Source organism: Trematomus bernacchii, unplaced genomic scaffold (assembly GCF_902827165.1).
Source record: "Trematomus bernacchii unplaced genomic scaffold, fTreBer1.1, whole genome shotgun sequence".
Lineage (NCBI taxonomy): Eukaryota > Metazoa > Chordata > Actinopteri > Perciformes > Nototheniidae > Trematomus > Trematomus bernacchii.
The window spans coordinates 11,305,191-11,328,502 of NW_022987828.1; the positions used below are offsets into that span (position 1 = coordinate 11,305,191).

At 41.2% G+C, this 23,312-nt stretch overlaps 1 protein-coding gene and 1 long non-coding RNA gene across 2 annotated transcripts in view; one reads left to right on the forward strand and one right to left on the reverse strand.

Annotated features, from left to right (window-relative positions):
* Positions 1–432: 432 nt before the first annotated feature.
* On the reverse strand, positions 433–3,384 carry LOC117499738 (G-protein coupled receptor 26-like). The gene is made up of 3 exons (XM_034152332.1): positions 2,631–3,384; positions 1,627–1,740; positions 433–709 (listed from the first exon to the last, which is right to left on the reverse strand). The coding sequence occupies exons 1-3, from the start codon at positions 3,299–3,301 to the stop codon at positions 433–435; spliced, it is 1,062 nt and encodes a 353-aa protein (XP_034008223.1). The 5' UTR covers positions 3,302–3,384.
* A 1,592-nt stretch (positions 3,385–4,976) lies between these two features.
* LOC117499800 overlaps positions 4,977–23,312 on the forward strand; it is an 85,354-nt gene continuing 67,018 nt past the window's right edge. The window contains exons 1-2 of the long non-coding RNA XR_004557725.1: positions 4,977–5,031; positions 6,330–6,372. This is a non-coding gene — a long non-coding RNA (uncharacterized LOC117499800). The remainder of the gene's footprint in view (positions 5,032–6,329; positions 6,373–23,312) is intronic.

Consider the following 23,312-nt stretch of genomic DNA (forward strand, 5'->3'; position numbering starts at 1 on the left):
TTCGCTGTGTATCGCTAAACCAGGAAACCACACCTCCGCTCAGCGCGATTCACAACGTCCCGACCAATCAGAGCACACTGTGCTCACAGGGAGGGTGGGGGCTGGAGCTATTGGAGCTCCAACGAGCCGTTAAAGGCAGAGAGTGAAATTCAGTGAATACACGTAGTTTACAGAGATGCTGTATGAGAAACCAATGTGAGTTTGAAAAATTGCACAATATAAATCTATTCTAGTAGACCTCAACAATGGAATTATGATCAATGGAAATGGCCATGACATGGGACCTTTAACAAATAATTTGGTAATAGTGTGCCCTGATGTTACACCATCAAAATAGATAAATTATGTTGATTGTCTCATGAACTGAGTTAAACTTAAAGTAACATCTAACATCAAAGACCCATTTAGCCCGGTATAGTGTCTCTGTGACCTTCACGGGCACACTGGTTTGTTGGCAGTAGGTTGGATGTTGTTGGTTGTGTTGGAGTTGTTTTGGCACCGCGCTGCAGTGTTCTCCATCCTGAGGGAGGAGGAGTTGAGTGGACTCCTCTTGAGGACTTTGTTAGCCAGCAGGTTGCAGGTCTTCCTGTACTGGTGACGCAGCAGAGAGTAGACAAATGGGTCGCTGGCTGCCTTGCTGTAGGCCAAACATTTGGACAGCACGCCCCAGTGAGGACTTATAGGCCACGGGGAGAAGAGCTCTACAATTCTACCTCAAATAAAGACAAAAAGAGAAAAATAAAGTCAAACACTATATCCATGCAAGCCTTTTCTCAGATAAGTGCAAGTGGTGTGGAAGACTGCTAAAGCAAATGACCGTCACCCTCCCCCAGTTCTGTGATATTGTGTAAAAGTAATTTCACTTCAATGAAATGTCAACACTTCTGTGGGAAATCTGAACTGAGTGGTGTTAGATTCTGGACTTCTTCCTTGTTAAAATCCCTTCACACCAATTTCAGTGCCTGACACATCTTAAGTCCTAAATCAAATTAAGGACAACGTGAAAAGCTACAGGAGCTTTGTTATGGCTTTAATCCATCTTCTTAATTAGCGTGATCTCCTTAAGTCTAACATGTCTCACCACCACACAGTTCCTAATGCGCTTCCTTTTTATTTCCAAAGCACAATTCTAACAGCTTCTGACAGGTTGCCACCGCTAATACTGGGACTAATACTAATGAGAGCCAGTGATACCATCTCTGACTCATTTGCTATCTTCCTCTTTCCCTGCCTCTCTCCCTCCCGTGTATTTACCCAGTTCTGAAGACTCAGTGACAAGGATTAGAAACGTGTGTAGAACCAAGAAACTGTGAGATTATGAAAAGGAGGCAGTTAAACATTTTACAAGATAACAAGACAGCATAGAAAATCATTATCACCTTCTGTTTTCAGACGATAAGACAAGCACATTAGCAAGAACAAGGTAAGTGAAACCCAGTCACTCTTTCAAATCGAATAAAAAAAATCCTGGGAGAGTTATTTTTGAAGCTGAAAAAGCAAAGATTATTCATAGATGAAAGACAAAATGTGCAGAATTATTCTAGTTAAATCCCCTTGAGGCTGTTTGTAAAAAAAACTCAGGCACAAAACAAACACATAGTAACAATATTATACATGTCTGCTCACCTTGTAATGACATAGGGGGTGAAACACACCACAAATGTGCCGATGAAAGTACTGATCTTCTTGATGGCCCTCTGCCTCCTCTGCCTCTGCTCATCCAAGCATTTCTGGCGAACACTGCCAAAGCACACATGCACCATTATCTACCCAGGAGGCATGATCAGAGACATGCAAACATAATGAAGCAGTCCATGGAGAAAAACATGTGGGATGGACGTGAAGAAAGCGGTGAACTCTGCCCTGTTATCTCTGATGATTACACTGAATTTCACACTGCACAGATATCAATTATGTAAATGTGAAAGAGCAATTCAAAGTTTAATTATTTGACTGAATCAAGATGGATGGCAAATGATTGAAGTGCAAAACAATGAGGAAGGTCTTGCTGACCTTAATGGGACATGCTAATGTAAAGTTCAACCATCATCAGTGGAGCACTTTGTATATTCATGTGTAGCCTGAAGAGGGATGCCCCAGAAAGTTGTATGCATATATTCTGTGTTTTAAAGAAGTTAAAAGTATATTGACAGTATATGAATGCAAATAACATACATAACCAAACACTTTGATTATAGTTAAATTGTACAATAATTAAAATACAATAATTAAAATAACCTTTTGATTTAATATAATGAATAATTTGCAGTGCAATAATCTGGGGTGACATTTCTCTGATCATTTGTCTAACAAACTTCCCCCAAAAGGATATATTTTGAATGAAGCTAGAAGGGACAGAAAATGTTTTTTTGTTAGATGAATGGATTATCAAAATGCTTATTTTTCAATCTATTAACTAATCCACTGAGCACTGTTTACTAGTTAAATAAGAGAAATGACAACAACATCCTCTGCTGTTGGTCACTATGTGTCTCTTGAGCACACATTATGTCTGCATGTTCTGATTTTGGCAAAGTATCAATATGTTCCTTCTGAAAGGATTCACGGGACAAAAAGTAAAGGCAAAGGTAAAATGTATTACACTTCATCGATTTCTAGTGATTGTTTACCTGGGGTGAATATCCACAAGCAGCAACAACGTCTGCATGGTGATCACGTCTATGCGTTTACAGTGAAACCGTGCAACTTTCAGCACTTTCAGGTAGGTTACACACAGCACGATCAGCGTGAGGAGGAAAGTGAGAGAGTGCAAAGCCACGGTAAAGATGATGAACTGCGTCCCGGCTGCCCTCGCCCTGACATTGCAGAGAGTGCACGATGCGTAAAGGTGATGGTACCCAACCCAGGAGCGACAGGTGGCCACCGTGGAGAAGCAAAGCGAGTGTATCCACGTGTATGCCAACGCTAACACTGCATCCCGGTGCCGTATTCTTGAGTGGTAGCTCAAAGGGAACACCACCGCCACCCATCTATCGATGCTGAGAGCTGCCATGCTGAGCATGGAGTTAGTGGTGAGAAAAGTGTCGAGGAAACCCACAATTTGGCAGAAGTCGCTGCCTCCGGGATGGCCCGTGGTGATGAGCCCGATCAGAGTTAGTGGCATGTTGGACACGCTTAGCAACAGGTTGCAAAACGTCAGGTTGAGAATGAACAGACCAGGTACCTGTTTGCGGATCTCCGGGTCGTAAAGAAAGCAGATCAGCACCACAACGTTGGACAGCAACGATACGATAATAATCCCCAAAACCAAAACGGAAGCAACTATGTCCGCCGCGTCCATCGTGCTTCCTCTAAAATATCCAGACTTTTCATGAGAACATCCGCAGTCCTGATGCGAACTGTCATCGTGAGTTGCAGTCACAACATATTTGTGTCCTATACATAGCCATGCTTACCCTCCCCAGGCTCCTAATGTCTTCAATAATTGAAGCGGTACCCCAAACAGCCTCCACGATGCAATCTCAGGGAATTCATAGAGGATGCTCACCAGATCACAAAGAGGATATTTGGAAGTCTGTTTCATGGGAATGGGGTTCAGCAGGAGTTTTTGTGTGGCGCTGCAGTGATCTTGAAGCCCCTCTGTTGCCTCTGGTCTCACAGCTCAGGGTTCCCTGGCTGCGCAATTGCGCATTGACACGATGGCATCTCTGAAAAGGACATGAAAGTACTACGATCTCTGTATCTATTTATATTGTCTTCTCTGTCAGAGTAAAAATCACTGATGCACCCCTGTTTAAAAATAGCTTGTTAGTGCAATAAATAGAAGCACGACGCATGATTGCGTATCTGGTAGGCTGATGTCACGAACATCACGTTGAACACAGCAGTTTGATGTAAAGCGTGCAAATAATACACTGTAACCTAGATCAAGCTCATGGCAAGTCAGTGTCTGGATACAAAGAATAACTATCGTCACTTTATACTGCAATACGTCCCAGCAGCAAACACTTACAGTTTAATCCACAGCTCAGATATCATTGCGACAGACAGGGAGACCCAGAGCCTCATCAGTGCAACGTTCAAAGCCTTATATGGTGATTTAAAAGGATGCAATGAAGCTGGAGTTCCCCATCCAGCTCATTAGCTACTGCAGCACCACCGCCACTGGTTACATTACATTATGAGTAAGATATAATTTCTCAGCTATCTAAGATAGCTGAGAAATGGGTGTCAAAACTAATCACCAAACATTTAGATAAAGGTTTCGCTCCACTGTACCATCCTTGATAAACACAATTTCTTGAGTTTTGACAATTTTAAGTCTTTTAAAAGTATGTGCTTTTTTATAAATGTTTACATGGACTGCATAATCACAAATCCGGCATATTTACACTTGAAGCATTATTTGTCTTAAGTGTTCATTAATGTGCATTGTCCCTATTCAAATACACGATTAAATAAATAAATAAAAATAAATAAATAGTACAGCCCCCAGCAGGCAGGTCATACTGTGGTTTTCTGGCCCATGACCTAAACACATGCTGATACTAGTGTGTGTGTGTGTGTGTGTGTGTGTGTGTGTGTGTGTTTGTGAGAGAGTGAGTGTGAGAGTGAGAGTGTGTGTCAGTGAAATTGAGGACTATATCGTAGGCTAGGGGCCATAAGACATAAATAGGCAGTTGTGGTAAAAGCGTTTTGTATAAGTCCTTTATTAAAAATATTACATAACATGCGCAACATAAGTGGGCTTTTATGAACTAAATGTGTTGCAGATAAATGGCCGCTGAACTAGCCAAAGCCCTGTACCTGCTGCCAGAATTGTTTTTGTTTTAGTGATACTTAGCAGTACTACCTAATTCATTACTTAACACAATTCTGTATTAATGCATGGCATAAAGTATTTTATTAGTTATCATTATTTTGATAGTGTCTAAAATAAATGTTGTTTTTAACGCGCTTGGCTCAAGGGGCCGCTGCAATGTCAATGTGGAAGAACTGCGCATGCGCAATGACAGTGTAAGAGACAATTTGACCGGTGACGCAGGTGTCTTGATTGGCTGATTTGCACGAGTAAGTGTTTGTTTAAAATAAGATAGTTAGTGAGTTCACTCTGAACAAAGTGTATTATCTTCAGCACACATTTAAAATACTGCCTTTTTATCAAAATGTGAGATTTAACATCTCAACGCGAGGATATTGTTCAACCAAACCACTAGCAAACAGTCTCAGATTAAACTAGTGCTTCTCCGGGCAAAAAATGGCTAACTGCTTGTCAAAAAAGACGCTACACACGTGTTTGTCGGAGGGGATGCTAGCCTGCTGTTCAACCATAGACTTTCAGGAGTTTAAGCGTCTTTCTGACAAGATTACCGTCCATGAACGCTGCACGTTCACACAACGTGGTGAAGTTTCGTAAACATGCCGGCTAGAGTAGCCAAACAGCTAGCTAATTTGAGCGCATACAAACATGGAGCTGGTCAGCGTCTGACTCCACGATAAGGTATGTGCACAGAAGATGCATCACCTGTGTGGAAAATGTGAAATGGCTCAGTATGTCAATAAGTGTAGTTTTCAGGGTTTCCACACCCAATCCTAGCGTTTAACAATAAGGGATCATCACTGTATTACATTTGTAACATAACACAGTTTTGTGCTACAAAAGTTTTAAAAATAGATATTTATATAACATGAATATCTTAATATAACTAGGCTACACTAGACACAAAGAACATTCCTCTTCCAATGGGATTGTATTGCTTCTTCACATCATATGGTATTTTAATGGAACATGGTATATGAGTCGCTGTAAAATGAAAGCCAATGCAAATAATATTTTTGTATTTTTATTTTGTATTATTTTCTATTTAAATATTCAAATAAAATACATCCAAAACTCCTCAGTAATGACACTAAAAGAGACCAATTAAGTGTATTAATTTTTCACTGCCAACATTGGGAACATCTATGCCACAGATAATAACAAATCATATGGCTCTGTTGCACATTCATCCTTCAGAGTATCCTTGCTGATAGCTAAACAACTGTTCTAAAGTGTGATGCTCTAAGCATACTTCATATGACTCTGCTCTTTAAAGATAATATGATTCCCACTTTTAGACATGCCCTGTGTGCAATAGCAAATAGAGCTTCAGTGGTTTCAGTAACTGTGCTGTTTAGTGAAAACGCTGCTAAAATACTTTTCCCAATTTAAAAAAAACCCACAACAACAACAAACAAGATGCCAGATGATAGGATGCATACATTTCTTTGCCAGACTGTTTATTAATTGTCAAGCAAGCAGTGAATAGTGTTGTACATTTACTGGGAATTGCCATATAGATTATAAAAGCATGTTGTATTTGTTCCAGATCAGGTGTCATGTCTGAGACCACCTTGATGATGGGAGCAGCAGTAAGTATTTTGTTTTAGTCCTGTAATCACTGTAATGTTCTGTGATAGTAGAGGGTGCTAAACAAAACTGAAATCACAAAATTAGACTTTTAGTGAAGACGGAGGTATATGGGCATTACATTAGTTAAAAAGCTCCCACCTTACTTCAAATACAGGATAGACTCATTTACCACTGTCACAGACCACTATAGATTTTCAGCTCCAAAGATTTCAATTAACATGCCCAATGGTACCACCAGGAAAAGATGAAAGTTAAAATTACTCATATGCAAAAAGTGATTGGTCTCAGATTAGTTCCAGGACGAAATCATGGATATGATCTATAGTGTTTGATGGAAAGAGATTTCTTCTCGGTCTGGCTACAAGGATAAGAGAAACCAGTCTATCTGTTGTAACAGTGGTCACGTGTGCAGCTGTCTAGCCATCCTATAAATTGTCAGTAATGACAAATTGCCAATAATGGCTGTACAGATTTTCTAATTAATTCCAGAGAGAGAGAGGCCCTTTTACTTCTGCCCTTTCCACAAAGTAAAGGAACAGGGAAACTACATTGGGTGTTTTTTTTTTTACACATCGTTGAGTCTCTGCAGTCCTCCCATAGATAGTATAAAGTTCAACTTAATTTGCTCTCCGACTTTGAGTTAATGAGGTGAAAGGTTACAGACACACACAGCCATATGTATAATCCTCCAAAAGGCTCTGCAGACACTAGTTACGTGTTTTAATTATTTACATTTCCAGAAATTCAATTTTTATCTCAGTAAACCCAGAAGTAATTGTAAATTAATTTATACACTTAAAAAAACAAACCATTTTTATAACTGTTCCACTTGAAAGATTAGGAAAATTAAACTAGATTATAAACTATTGTTTGCTGCTAAGTGTATGCTGCTGTGCTGCGTAGCTTTCATTAATTGATAATGACGTATTGCGTTCTGGCTCAGTACATGTGTTTGTTGCTAAGGGATGCCAGTGAGCTAGTTTGGGCTGTTTTTGGCTTCTGCTGGCTTCTGCTTTTGCGGTTCATATTCAATTCAACGATGAATATGAATTATTGGCAGTTATGGCTTATGCATGCAGGCCATGTGCTGCTGGCTGTTTGCTATGGTGATACATCTCTATTTATGTGCAACCTCTGTGTATTCATTTCCAGTAGTACATTTTGAGCAGTGCATCTAATATCTAAAGTGATACATTTGAAAACAATTCACTATGGTCTGGCTAATTTTTGGCCCTTTTACCCTGGGGATTTGGAGTAGTCGAGGGATTTTCTATGAACTAATTCAGACTGAATTAGAATTATGTTGCTGCTTGGTGGCAGCAGAACATTTCTGATGAACTATATTCCCCCATACATTTGTTTTGGTGAACGTGGGAAAAACATTGCCTTTTTTTACCTTCATGTAGCAAACATTGAGGAACTTTGTCATTCATATGGGCTCGTGTTTCAGGGGATTTTATGATGAATGTATGTCTCCTTTATAGCGTGTTTTGCGCACCATCAGCACCTGAAAAATATTTTACTCTAGCTCCTACATCTTCCACTATGTTTATCTTCTATAGTTGCTAACTTTTTATTCACGACATTAGAATTAGAATATTTTAGTTGAAAACAGCTGCTGGTACTGTAAACGTTGTTGAAGAGAGATGACACCCCAACCTTGTTTTGTATTATAAAGCCTTTTCAAAACTGTTTGAATAAACTGAAAATAGAGGGTGGTCGAGCTGAAAGCAAGGCTGTTTGTGTTTGTTCCTTAAACATTGACATGGGAGAGGGTTCACTTTTCCATGGGTCAGGGATAACAAGCATAAGGACAAGCAGCATAAAGTTGAGACAATTTAACAATTTGAGCCTGGTCTCACAATCAAGTTGTTATCAGTTGCAAGTTCTGCAAACAAAGCAATATCATAGTTCTGGTGCTTTATGTGGGTTTTTCTTCCTTTTACAGAATCACTCTTATATACATGTAAACAGCTTACTTCCTACACTCGGTGTTCTTCTCATTATATACAAAATAACTTTCATCTTGTATTTACTGTAGATCTGAAGGCTGTGTCTTTTTCTGTTGGCTGAGCCTCAAATTGCTGGTTGTATCTCGGCTGTACATACATTCTTGCAGCGATTCAAGGCTCAGTTAATCGTGTTCTCCCATCTGCTTTGATGTCCTTTTTCTGGTAATGAGTGTGACATTGCTGTACATAGGGATGTCCCGATCACCTTTTTTTGCTCCCGATCCGATTCCGATCATTTGATTTTGACAATCTGCCGATACCGATTTTTCCCGATCCGATCTTTATGCAATGCATTAAGAGAAAAAAAAAGGAGAAAAGCATTCAAGTTGTCCCTTAAAACCCCACGTTCTCCACCACAGATAACGGCTGGTCATCCAACGCGATGAATTCAGCTATCTTGGCTGTTATTTTTTTGGCCTTTTCACTGTTCTGGGGCAGTTTCTCTTTCCTTTTTAAAAGTCTCTGAAAGTGTTAGTTATTTCAGTGCCGTTACCTGAATGGCCGCTGTGTACTCGTTGTGTTGTTGTTGGTGTTTGTTTCTCAGGTGGCGTATTAGATTGGTCGTGTTGAACGTAGCTCTGTTCTTTCCACCACGCGGAACCTCCGCCTTGCAAACATTGCATCTGGCTGTTACACTGCCTTCGCTTTCAATTTTATAATACTTCCAAACTCCTGACATTTTCTCTGTCCCGACTCCCGAGTCACCAGCTGAACGTAGCCTCTTGTTAGCTTACTGCTACTATTAGACACTGCGCCCTGCCCACTCTGTTGCCAGATTTGAGAGAAATAAGCAACCAGGTCTATGAAAACAAGCCCAAAAGAAGCAACACATACATGATGTTGTGTAATTTTAAACCAAAACTAAGGCCTCAGGATGACTTTAAGACGTGAACATGGTCATTTTTGTTTTGTAACATTAAATAAAAAAAAAAAATTATTAAAAAAAAAAATAAATAAAAAATTCCGATCCCCGATTTTTTTCTCCCGATTCCGATCTTTTGAAAATCACGTGATCGGCTCCGATCCCCGATCACGTGACATCTCTAGCTGTACACAAGCATGACAGTAAGCAACTGAATGTAGTTATTTAGTTTAATGAAGTGGGAGTCTTAACGAGAGGTCATCCTGCACGTCAGGACCTTCATAAACTGGGCATGTGTGTTCGGTCATTAAATGCTTGTGTATGTGCTGCATTTTCCTGAAACTGACATTTATTCCCACATTATTGCTTCTATAATGGTGTTTATGTGTGGGTCCCTAAACTTAGATTATTGTGGGAATTAATTTCTACAAGGACAATATATCTGTATCTCCTGATTCGAAAAAGGAACAAGTTGGAAAAACATCCTCATGAGCGTGTTAAAGCAAATACTGCGTACAGTGTTCATGATGCAGGGCATTGCTAGCAATAGATGACTCGTGCCTGTGGCTGAATAAACACACGCCTGGCTGCATCCCCAACTGGCTCGTGCACAATTTCAGAGGCTGTCTTTTCACATTATTCTTTGTTTGTTTAGTGCTTGGACAGCCGTCTCACTTCTGTAGAACAAGGTTCCCCGTTCTCACATACTTGGCCCATCTGCTCGTCCGTGTCATGATTCATGCTTTCATACGTTGATCTGGTGACTCAGAGGAGCAACAGATACATCTTAAGCATGCAAGTAGCCAATGTTTCTGCATTTCAGTTATGTTGTGTGCATAGTCTGTGAAGTCAAACTACTAGTAGTAGTAGTAGCACACAAACAAGGTTATTCATTTTGTATTGCAACTAAATCAGTTGCTCTCTATGGGTCCCTTTTTAATAATGAACACGCATACTATATTATTCTAATGTATAATTTAGCTTGTCTGAGCCCAAGCTTTTATAATGTAGGTGTGGAATTGTTAATTTCAAACTTACATTAAAATAAAACACCTCAGAAAAACTGGACTGACTTCTGACCCTTAAATTAACATATCAACCTTTCTATCCATGGCTGAGCTGGCTGCCCTCCCCAGGGGGTTACTATATCTCCGATAACAAGGCTTATTATATGCTCCACTTCCTTTAAGTCGGCCAAATCATCAGGCTATAAATGACTTAAATCCATCACCTGTCAACGTCTTTTCTTTTCCCAGCTAGGTGACGGCACAAACAGTCTTGTGAGAGGCAAATGCTCTGCTCTGTTTGGGCTTGGTTGTACACTTTTAGGAATAAAATAGTTTGCCGCCTTCATTTGTTGATGTGGAAGGATGTTTTCTAGTCTACACAGCACTAGAAGTAAGGGGATTAAGTGGGGAAAGAGGATAACCTAATGGGGCGTATTCGTACAGCTAGTACTTAGACCAGGGGTGGGGAACCTTTTTCCTCTCAAGGGCCATTTCAATTTTTCCAACATCCTCCGAGGGCTGTACAAATGATTGACCTCTGCTTAAAAATACAAAAATCACAGCCCATTCATTTCGCCTTTATTTCATGCTGTGCAAAGAAAAAGCAACCTCTTAATCCAGATATACTGTATGATCAGTATGACAGATGAACATATCGCCACTTGGCTTACAACTAAAGACACAGCCACGCAAAAACTGCAGCATGTGTACGGCTCCTTATGGGTACTGCAATTTTTGGAAGTGCCGGAGCGACGTTCTGGTGCTCTGTCAGAACTGCACCCCTGTCAGACGAGACCTATACCACGTGATGACACGTTAGGCTTGTGTTGTGTTCAAGGACGACCCTGACCTTGGCCAGGAAAAACAGGTACTCGCTTGTTTAATTTGTTTGCGGTCTAGATTTCTTTAATTTCTTTTTATTTTTTGCGTGTGTTTATAAATTACCTCGAGGGCCGTACCAAATGGTCTCGCGGGCCGTATACGTCCCGGGGGCCGGAGATTCCCCACCCCTGACTTAGACAGAGAGAGAACTTGAAACCTTAATAATGTTGCAGCCAGGGGTGGACTGGCCATTGGGAATACCGCACGCTGTTCAGCAGTCACTTCATACCAAACATCTCAACTCACTATCTTCCTTACCTCTGAACATTGAATACCAAAAAGTCATGAAGGAAGCGTGAGAATACATTTGAACGAATGGCTGTTGCTGGTTCACTGACTCATCACACCTCATTGAAATCTCAGTTTGAGGCCTCAGCGTGGTGGAAGGAAGTCACTGCAACCCCTTCGCTTGGTTCACTTAAAGCTCTTTTACACCACTTGCCAACATGTACACATTCACATACAACACTGATGGATAAAAGGTCCCTTTGAGCTGTATCTAATCCTCATTTTTCACAGGGCTGGCTATGCCTTTGGGATCAATTTGGGGTTCAGTATTTTGACACTTGACATGCTGACTGGAGGAGCCTACTGTCTGATTAGTCCAGCTCTATCTCCTGAACCATTGTGGCAGTGGCTCCAATAATTACAGTCTGTGGGTGGGTGGATCTGTCCGTCCCTAGCTCCCCTCTCAGTGTTGACTGCTGCTGCTACATTTCATTACACTCACATGCAGCTTTTTAAGGACACGCTGACAGCAGGAGAAAAATCTTTAAATTATGTTTTTACCACTTTCTCAATTATATCAGTTCGTTATTATGTGACAGAAATAAAGATATCAGCCATTCATGTTGGCAGTAACAAATTAATTTGTCATTTCTTTTTAATCTTTATGTAGTATTGAACCAGCTAAAGACTTTTGATATGATGCTTCCCTCTAGTGGATGTGAAAAGATGTACAATAAATAACTGCTTTTAAATATTAACTTTAAGAGATGTTATAGTTGTAGTTAATAATAAATGCAACAATTTAATATGATTTAATTTTCAAATTGTTATTAAGTAGCTAAATTATTATTATACTCAACTGTTGATGTTATGGCTATTTAATTGTTTTCATAATGATTACAATGATTGATTTCCACATGTGATCATTGAAATGCAACATCCCTCTACCTAACACTTGATATTAACAGATTACAAAGACAGGAAATGACAGGGGGAATGTATTTGTTGAAGCACATCTGGTCCTAGTGGTCATTTCCTGTGTTAACCAGAGGATGGCACTCTCTGCTCTCTGTACCCTCGGCCAGCTGAACCTGCTGGAGGTGAGCTGATGGCTGTGTGCTGTCTGAGCTGTCAGCACTCATTAGTGCTGTCTCATTAAAGTGATGTCAGTGGCACTCAATTACCAGTTAAATGAACAGCTGCCCTGCCTCGGGGCCAAGTCAACGACACCGACAGGTCAGGGAGGTCTGCAGGTTAACCGGCTATGAGCAGGAACAGAGAACAACCTCTTGTTTGTTTGTTTTTCTCAAACGGTGGCAAAACTGTTCAATAACAACTTTGTTACTGGCTTATGTTTCTGGGGGAGTAAAACTCCTACTGTGTTTTTCATACTTGTGAAGATATAATAACAATGTATATATAATATAAAGAGTCAGAGCAAAATCCACTTTCTTACTTAACACCAACATAAGGACTTCAGTCTAAAGAGAGATGGTTTGACTAATATTTTACCCTTTTAATATTTATCTCTATTTGTTTGAATACATTTATCACAGATGGACTATGTGTTCCATATGCAGCTAACTAACATTGGTGTACATGACTGCTTTGTATTGAAGTTAAGATTTTTCTAACAGTAGACACTCTTTGCCATGTGGGGGCACCAGTGTCTGAATTTGCCCTATTTGGCTTTGACATCTAGGATGTTGGTGTAAATAAAATTGTGATTTAAAATAGTTTTAAAAAGAATGTTGGCTCTGGTGCTAGTCCCTCATCGCTTGTGTTTGAAACCTATGTGCTTTTAACAAACCCCTCGCAAGAAATGTCGCAGAAAGCATTCAATCTTTTGGTCTCATACACTGAAGGCCAACCACACTTTGGCTCTTTTACCGTCATCCCCTTCCTCTCCCTCGGCTCCTTGTGACCCGACACATGCTACACCTCAGACAGCCACTCGGCTAGACCAGGATCTGATTGGTATTAGGGGTCAAAACCACGATATCCCCCTTTTGCCTTTCCCCATTAATGGCCTATTTAGCGTGCTGCCGATGGCAGTAAAGAGATAGCTGGGCTTTTATACCTTCTGACTGGATATATTAGCAGGTAATGTCCTTAAAGAGGATTAGCGGATGGAAAGAGAGGAAAGGAGAAAGAGAAGGAGAGTGGCTGAAAGCGCCGTAGGGATGGCATGGCAGCAAATGGAGAGGTGATAGCAGGGAGGACAGGAGAGCTTATGCTGCTTGTGCTGCCTCTGGCTATGAAGAGGGATTAGTATCCACTGTGGATTCTCCGGTATCCGGAGGCTTGTTGAGTCATAGCTGTTTAATTGTTAGCATTTGATGTATGTAGGAAAAATAAACCTTTCTTCCACATATGAGCATTGAAGAAGCGGTTATAATATTGAGCTGTCTTCTCTTTTAAACGCACTCAATTAGACACATCACTTGTCAAAGTCAATAAGTAGTTAATGCGCTACTGGTCTTTTCGTGGTTAACTTTTGGTTCTGATCCCTTGGAGTCAGTAAAGAATGTGCCATGGGTCGAGGTCAAGAGTCCCAAAAAAACAAAATACCTTGACTGTGTTTAGCAATTAACCTGCTTCCGACTCAAATACATTCTTAAACAGGCATTGTGACCTTGAAAGAGTGACCTTAAAGTGTGTGTGTGTGTGTGTGTGTGTGTGTGTGTGTGTGTGTGTGTGTGTGTGTGTGTGTGTGTGTGTGTGTGTGTGTGTGTGTGTGTGTGTGTGTGTGGTGTGTGTGTGTGTGTGTGTGTGTGTGTGTGTGTGTGTGTGTGTGTGTGTGTGTGTGTGTGTGTGTGTGTGTGTGTGTGTGTGTGTGTGTGTGTGTGTGTGTGTGTGTGTGTGTGTGTGTGTGTGTGTGTGTGTGTGTGTGTGTGTGTGTGTGTGTGTGTGTGTGTGTGTGTGTGTGGCAAGACACAGACAAAAAAGTAAGAGGCTAAACAGTTTAGTAAAATAAAAAGTCACTTAGTCCAACCATAACACATTCTTAGGCCTTAGGGAAGTTTGGCTCTTAGTGATACTAATATGCCAAACGTTTTTATTTTTCATAAAATGTAACCACAGTCTGTCTCTATTTCAATGTAAATACTGCTATATTTGACTATATTTTGTAATGTTATTATAGTTTTCTTTAAATAGTTTTCTATCTGTGTTTTACATTTGATGTTTGCACCACAACACCGAGTCAAATTCCTCGTACGTGTCAACCTACCTGATAATAAACCTGTTTCTGATTTTCTTACCAGACCAGAGGATATTGTTGAAAGACAGTATTTCACAAACATTGGCATTGGACAGTTATACATGTTTGAATAGTCCAATAATCACATTCTTGTCTGGCGATGTTTGATTTTGGTCCAATGATAATACAGGATATACACATACTGTATAACAGTGTGCTAAATACAAACTGATGTAGGGTTACCACATTTTATTTAGTGTTTGGATTAAGTGAGTTGCATCAACCGTTTCTGGTTTCTCCTCAAGACCTTACAGATGACAAACACTTTGAGCTTCTCAGTCTAATCTGCCCGTCCCCTCCTCCACTGTTCTGACTGCCATATGACTAATGCCCTAGACCCGAGGCCTTGGCTCGGCACAGCTAAGCTGTTTTGGGGGGATTTGATCATGCATAGATGACATTGAGTTAGAATGGGTCACTGCAGATTCTGCTTTAGCCACAGTCTGCTGGAAAGGAGTCAAGTGGAGGGCAAGCACCTGGACTAGCTGACCTTTACCTGCAGAGAGGAGAGAGAGTGGCATCAGGAGGGGAGGCGGCAGAGATCCAGTTTTTCATGAGTGTTATTACAGACTTTCAGGGATGAGTAAGTCAAGTATTTAGCATTAAATGATGTCCTGTTATCCAAACCGGAATTGTATCAATCCTAATCACCCTCCATCCATTTCCTTATCCCCTTAAACTTCTCCGTGTGTGCATTTCTGCACATTAATTCTTCCTCATGCACACTCAAGTTTCCACATCTTGAAAAAGTTTGAGACTGCTCACTCTCCTCGGGAGAGATGAACACAATTGTGTTCGTGCCAAGACAACCCTGTGAGCATCTCTGCTCTCAGCAGCACTGCAATGAAAGAAGCATTGTGTGCTGCTTCACGCTCCATGGCCAATTGACTTCTTTTCCCATTAATCAAATGCGCTGTTTACCTAATCTTTCATAGCATTTGAAAACCATTAAAACCAAGAGGATTATCCTAGTATTTCTGAAGGTGTTTCTTTACCTCGGGTACAGGTGCCCCGATAACACTCCCTCTGTTTTGCTCAATCTCTCTCTCCTTCCTCCATTCCTCCTCTCAGTCTCCCCCCCTTTATTACCTTTTCTTTTCCTGTTTACACTTTCTTTCCCTTTCTCAACTTTCCTTTCTCTGCAAGGATTACTTTCTGAATGATTCTAAATGCTTAAAAGTGCAACCTCTCCATCCCACCAATGGACCACTCTACCCCCGCTGTGGATAAATAAAGTATCATTGTCTGATTAAAGCAGATTAAGCAGAAGGAAAGGGGTCAATCAAATTGGGTTTAATTCTTTACTTATCTGGATTCCTGACTGCTTTCATAGTGTACACTTTTGTGTCTTTGAGCAGGAAGTTGGTGTGGGTTAGCGGGGCTACATTTCGGAGAGTGTATCTCACTGTAGAGCTAAAAGAGGAAATTGTGAATTGAGTTGCACTTAAAACCCCTCTTTGTAAAACTAGACGAAGCGCAAAGCAAACTCTCATGCCAAAGCCGTTGGCCAGGATCTACAGGTTAGTGTATAGGTTATAGCTGAGCGGCACTGCAGCTTGTTTTGCCCTGAAGCTGATTGGATATGTGTTTGGGACCTTCTAAATGTGTCCTATAGGAATGATGTCAATATTTGACAAATTTGCATCTCACGTATTAGATGACATGCCAATTTTCCGTTTCTGGCGTGGCAATAGTCTCCTTGTGTGTTGGTGTGGGGAGATGTATGTGTAGCAAGTCCGACTTTAGAGCAAGAGACTGGAGTTCTCTGACCTTAGTCACTCAGTAGTTGCCTTTCGAAAAATATTCCAGCAAGCAAGAATCTTAAAAAAGTTGATGACGAATATTTTTGTTCTCGTATGGTGATAGAGCTGCTTTATTTGTCTGTTGCGGTGGTTTGGCTTCCCAAATATTATGCACTGATACCATCTTGATATTAGTGAAGGTTAATCATACATTTCACTTAAGCGTAAACTTGAAATAAGGAATAATGTGGCCTTCAATGATAATGTATATTAAAAACTGGGTTTTAGATAACTTCCAGTTGAGGCATTTCTTAAACCAAGTTGTCTTTTGGTGACATGGACACATTAAGTGCTCATGAACTCTACTACTGAACCATATATAAATGCCCTTTTGAAAATGTCAGTATTTTCAAGACTGCAGACTGTATAGTCTCAAGTAGTGCAAGTTGTGTGTTTTAAGTATGCTTTCACACACACACCAATGCACGAGTGAGTCAGTCATGTTGATTGAGTGACTGCTGATGATGCTGAGGGGTTAATCTGTATTTAGTTGGTCCATCCGGATGCCTTAGAGGCCATCTTATTAAAGGAAATGAGACGTTGTGAGGCCTTTTTCAACAGACAGTTACTGAGCTCCGCGTGCATTCCTTCGTGTCTCCTGCATAGTGGATAGGAACAGCGCTGTCCACAGTGGGCCCTGACAGAACAAAGCTAAGACAAAAAGGCCCTTGTGCTGGTACACATGTTAGAGAGGACATGCCGGTGTGTCAATCCAGCGCAATTTTGAAAGTTTATCTCTAAACAGAACGTGACCACCGCAGACGGCTGAAGTTCTGAGCTATTTGCATCAAGATAGCTGAAGAATCTAGAACCGTAATGCTTTAAAAGATTGCCCAACCCCCCTCCCCAGTTACAGAGCGGAGGTTGAAAAAAATGGGGACCTGTTGAAATAGACTAATAACGTCTTATTCAGGTCATTTTTTTGGCTTGCCAAGGAGTTGACTGTACGTTTAGATGAAAGGGTTTAATTGGAAATGATAACCTGCTGACAGAGGGGATCTGTCAGCCCACAAGCCCTGGCTGTCTGTCTGCCAGTACTGCAACAATATCCACAGGGAGATTGGCAGATAGAAGCTGCTGTCAACGCCCTCAAGCTCAGGGTTGTTCCAGTGTAAGCCCTGCACTTGTGTTTGCTTCAGCTAGGATACGTGGCATTATTGTTGGCTGTTTGAAAGTCGTCCTGAAAGTTTAACACACAACAAGCAAGCAGCGCATTTCCACCCACAAACAATTTCTGACTATTTACAAGGACCCAAGGTAGATGAGCAGCAAAAAAACTCAAATGCTTTCAGACCATCAGAGCAGTTCAACAAGATCCAGGACATCAAAGCCACTTAAATATTTTTCATTCTTGGGGCCACAAAATGCAGGATGATATGACAGACACACAATAGGCCCACAGTTTCCTCTTGGCCCCTGCAGCAGTGTTGACATGAGTAGAAATTAAGTTATCACCCCTTTTTAAAGTCCAGACGGCTGTCAGACAAGGCCCAGTGGCACGGGGGAAGATGTGATGCTTCCAGCAGCGCGCCGCTTTACATGGGAAGCTCAGCCTCGCATCTCCCTTTCCACTAGCACTGCATCTCATGCCTGCTTCCTACGTGTGTATCAGGAATGGTTTGTTGTTGAATTTTTTATAAAACCTGGCCGTGGGGCTTCTTTGTCTAAATTGTTCAAATATAGGAGTATTTAGTTTCAATATGAGTTGATAAATCATGTGTTATATAGTATTCCCCCTTTTATTTACTTTATGAATTTGATGAATTTTCTTTTATAAATATTTTTTTTATATTTCTTTCTATAAGTTTTGGTCCTTTAGTGATGTCCTGATTTGCTCACCAGTGTGAGTCATTGTGTGTCTCTATTTGGGTCCTGTTGCCAGTAACTGATGTGGTTACAGGATAATCAGTCCAAAAATAGACCCCACACAGTCTGCATTTTTGAATTAGGACGGTGACTCAGAGTAACCGGGTTTGTTTGCCGATATATTGTTGAAGAAATAATTGTAAAATACGATATTGTCATTTTTAGACCATTCTGTCAGAGATATGATACAATAATGGTAAAACCTTTTTAAAAGAGCAATTCATTGTTCATCCTTAAGACTTTTCAAGAATTGAGCACAACAGGACACTTTCAAGGTCAGCAAAAAATGATCCATGTATGTAACGTAGCATGAGGCGATAACTGATTATCAAAACAGCTTCCTTGGAGCATCCTAACACTCTCGTGAGAGCAACTGGGGGGGTTCACCTTCTGGCCTTATGCCAGGGTTCTTGTATCTCAATCTTCTTCAGTCCTCTTCCCATGTTTCTAAACACCCCAATGTCTGAGAAACCTGATATCAGACTTCACGTTTCCAGTGAATCTGTTGAGGACAAATCTTGGCTCATCATCAAGCAACTTTGGTTAAATATGTTTTTAGGTAACGTTGATGATGAACCCTTAGGTGTGAGATCATACTTGGGGCCATAAACCAGTTTTCTGAGCTTGATTATTGTGCATATATTTTGTTCCTCCTGCTCATTGCACCAGTCACTCTACAGCACCTGACCAGCTCATGGTTCCAGTACTTCCTCTTGCCACCTTGTCTTATTCTTAAGTGGTTCCCCCAGTCCCTTGACAGCAGTTTGTCTTACATTACTTCCTTGGCCATTGGGTTTGCTTTCCTCTCAAATGGCTTCCTTTGGTTCAGTCAAACAGACTGGCACATTTCATTGTTGGGCTTTCCATCATTGCTTATACCAACAACCTTTCTGCAGTGAACCCATCTTTGTCCAGACACACTGGTGTGACCCAGCAGATACTGGATGTCTTGGACTTTCTCGACTGTCCATGGGGTTTAAACACTGTGGTTCCTTTAGAAAAAATAAAAATCTGATTACAATAAAGAAGGCAACTTTTTCGAAAGAGGTACTTTGCCAACAATATTGCAAGGTAGAGGGCTATTTCAAAAGCAGCCACCTTTTGATATGTGGCTCCCTGTATCCATTTAGAAAAAAGATCCAGGCAAATAGAAAATATTCTACAAACTTCAACTTTCAATACACCATTGTCCTGTCCAAAATGTCAGCATAATGATTTACTAAATAGGGCTGTCAAATTCATCTTTTTTCATTGTACTTCCCTTTTTTGGCATATGAACTATTCTAAAAGAGGTACAGAAAGCACCATAGACGTATCAAACTGTCATCATGTTGACCCCATCAAGGGTGTGCCCCACCCTAGATAATCCCCACAAAAACAAACATTAAGAGGTTCCTGCTTTAAAATGGGAGTCGCTCGCCATGAGAGAGCCACCATTTAATTACGACACACAGGAAATTATCCCTAGAATGGACCCAGTGCTGATAAGAAGTCCAAGCCCAATGGATGACAGCTATAGAAACCTGAGAGAACTTATCACCAAAGTGGAGGGTGGGGGCCCACGACTGGGCGCCTGACAATCTGATTTGACTGTCATCCCCAGGTCATAATTAATATATTTATCAAATTAATAACTGAAAAGAAAATCTCATCGTCATTGGCGCTATTGTAAAAAGAGTCTTGCCCTGGCCCCAGAGGTGAACAGTGGCCAAATTCATGTGGCGGTCGGTTTCCCTTGTGGGTAATAAGGCTGCTGTCAGTGTAATGGGGGCGGGGGGGGGGAAGTGAGCTGCCTCTTTTAGAAGCCATGACAGATAAATTGCCTCCCCCCTGCACAGAGTGAAACAGAACTTAGAGGAAGAAAAGAAATATGTTACCGTCTGCTGACAACCACAGTCTTTGCATATGAAACCTTGTTATTGTATAGAAAGTAACACAAAACATGTTCTAGACTTCAAAACAAAACACATGATTTCTATAGTATGTTTTAAAGAAAGCTTAACAGATGTCAAAACACTTGTGTTTTCTCACTTTCTTTTAAATGATTCATGATTTAACTTGGACGTTATAAGGTAAGGTACGTTTATTTATATTGCACATTTTCAGACACCGAGGCAATTCAAAGTGCTTTACAGAAAGGAACACAATAAATAAACATAACGGATCCATACAAACCATGCATAACACTTTATTGGTATAATAATGTACTAGAGCAAATATTAATTTCAGATTGTAGTTTCTTTTTATCAACTGACCAGGTCAACATGGATTTTCACAACAGTCCTAATAACCAATATGGGTTATGTATTTACATTTTTACAGCCAGTCACTAAAAGCCTATTATATTTCACAGCATCATATCGAAATATACCATCAAAAACACAGGGCCTCCTGTTTCACTTTTTGAATAGTGTTGACTTGCAATATTAACATTTGGAATAGTGTTTCTGCCTCACGGACATACATTTATTATTTTTCTCCTTTTTTAGTTCTGGTTTTGGTTTCCACCAACTTCTGAAGGAGATATGTTTCCTTAGCTGCTAAGCGCTACACTTTACAGGTATTCACGTAATGGTATTTTCCAAAATAATCGTCTAATTTCATCAATATTACCTTTTTACCTGTGTAAGAGGGTGATATTGTGTGGATTCCCCATGGGGCTGCATATTAATTCTGACCCCAGACCACTGCCATATCCTCCTCTGTGCAGGTGGAAAGCCACAGTGGGGATACTTTTATCGGGGCATTCCAAGGGTACAAAACAGGAAGGAGGGGAAGCCGAATTGTAAAGGTAACACAATCAGCCGCTAAAGTAGTCACAGGAGTATCAGTTTCTTTAAGCTGCGCTGAGCGCGGCACAAGATTAAGATGTGGATTACTGAACATTTACTTCATGTCACACAGACAGAGGCATGTGGTTTGTTCTATAAAGTGATACGGCACCCTGACCTTCTAGCAATCCTGTCACGTGATCTAATCATCCAAAAGGGATGTATTTGTTATTTTTGTGCATTTGATTGTCACAGAGTTTGGAGATTGGTAGAAGTCAAAACATTTAAATATCTGTATATTTAATCATTATGGTCTCACTGCATTTGAACATGAGACTTAAGTTCAATTTAAGCCAGCATAAAGCTCAGGAAGTAATTTCTAGGATCATTAAGACAACTCCTTCCCATGCACACATGTTTTTGTGTCAGTATTTCCCCACAGACTGGAACCTAAACCTGTGGGGCAGACTTCACCTTTGACTCTTGTACTTGACCCCGTACCTTGGGAATGAGTTTGTGGAAGTCAGACATGCTCAGACACTGTTTTGCATTTCTGCTTGACCAATCTCTGCTTGATCTGAGAGACATGGCTGTAGAAAGAGAATAACAGAACATGTGACATGGAGACAGAGATTTTAATAACTGACTGTTTACACACCCTTACAGTACACACGACCCAAACCATAGATTACAATCTTATCTTTAAAAATCAAACATTAATCCATTCAGGGCCGTCTCTGAACACAGCTGTATAATCTAGAGGAATCAAACGCACAACTGCCAATCAATATCTGGTGTGTAAGTTAAACCTGCAGTGTGTCAGATGTCAATCACCTTTTGTTCTATGTCCTCAGGGGTTCAACCCACTCCTCTCCGAACCCTGAATCCACTGCCGCTCTGTATTAGTGAATGGCTAGCACAGGTGCACATTGGCGCACAGTTACATAGACCCCTCCTTCATGTCCTGTGTGCATTGTGTCCATTTTCTTTAGGTCCATGTTCCATAGGGGCAACAGTATGTGTGTTTCAAGCTTTCAAAAAGGCCTTTGAGATTCTACCCACCTGTGCTGCTCCTTGTTGTAAACAAATGTACAGCTTTCCACTAACCGGGGGAAAATGTCGGTGAAGATATAGAGTGAGCAAAGGAGTGAGGGTGAGTAGGGGCTGGGCTACACCCCCCCTCCTTCCTCTCCACACATCCTCACCAACCCACCCTACAGACTTTCTTTCAGGTTCTTGGTGTAGAGAGGGGCCGTCCGGCTGTCCCAAAGCGTTTCGCCTCTCTGAGCACGCACAAGATGTCCATTCATGTGCCATGGTTCTACAACTTCGCAGCCCCCCTCCCCACCCTCCTCTCCCTTCAACTCCAGCTGAGGCAATTCAACTCGGGCCAAAAGCAGGGACCTTTAATCTAACAGAATGTAGCAAGCACCTGAACTACTTAACCGCTGTGCTTGTTCAAGGGGGTGGGCACGGAGGCTAAGGTAACTGGCGTGTAACAAAAAGCCCGAACTTTATCCCCGGCCAGGATGAGTACATTTCCTTTCTGTTGTTCCCAACAAAGGCCAGCAGGCACAAATGGTCTGCTATCTGTGTCACTGGGAAGTGGAGAGCAATTTGTTTCTATTAAACAGCACTGTCCTCATCTTCCCCAATCGACCCCCCCTCCACCCCACCTCTCCCCTCCCCACCCACCCATATTGATTTGGATGGCTTTTGTGCTGCAGGTAAAACCCTGCTTGTCAATGGGTTTCATTTGAGCTCACCTTGACCAGGTGGAGACCTTCTAGTTTTTACTAGGGGCCCCCCGAATGGACATAAACAGGACCCCTCATTTTGTTGTTCAGGTTTATGTGAGTATTCATGGGGGGCACAGGGGGCTTCAGGTAAAATTAACCCTAAAGGTTGCTCAGAGAATGGAAACTTGACTGCAGCATTCAGGGAAATGGCGTACTGGCGCTGTTGATCTGTCCTTTTCAGTTCATGGCTGCAGGTCTCGGTGATGCACAGCTACTCAACCCCTGTACACACACACACACACACACACACACACACACACACACACACACACACACACACACACACACACACACACACACACACACACACACACACACACACACACACACACACACACACACACACACACACACACACACACACACACACACACACACTACGGCATAACCCATCCCTATGCTTCCTTACTACATCACAGCAGTGGCAGCTTGACCTCCTTGATTTATC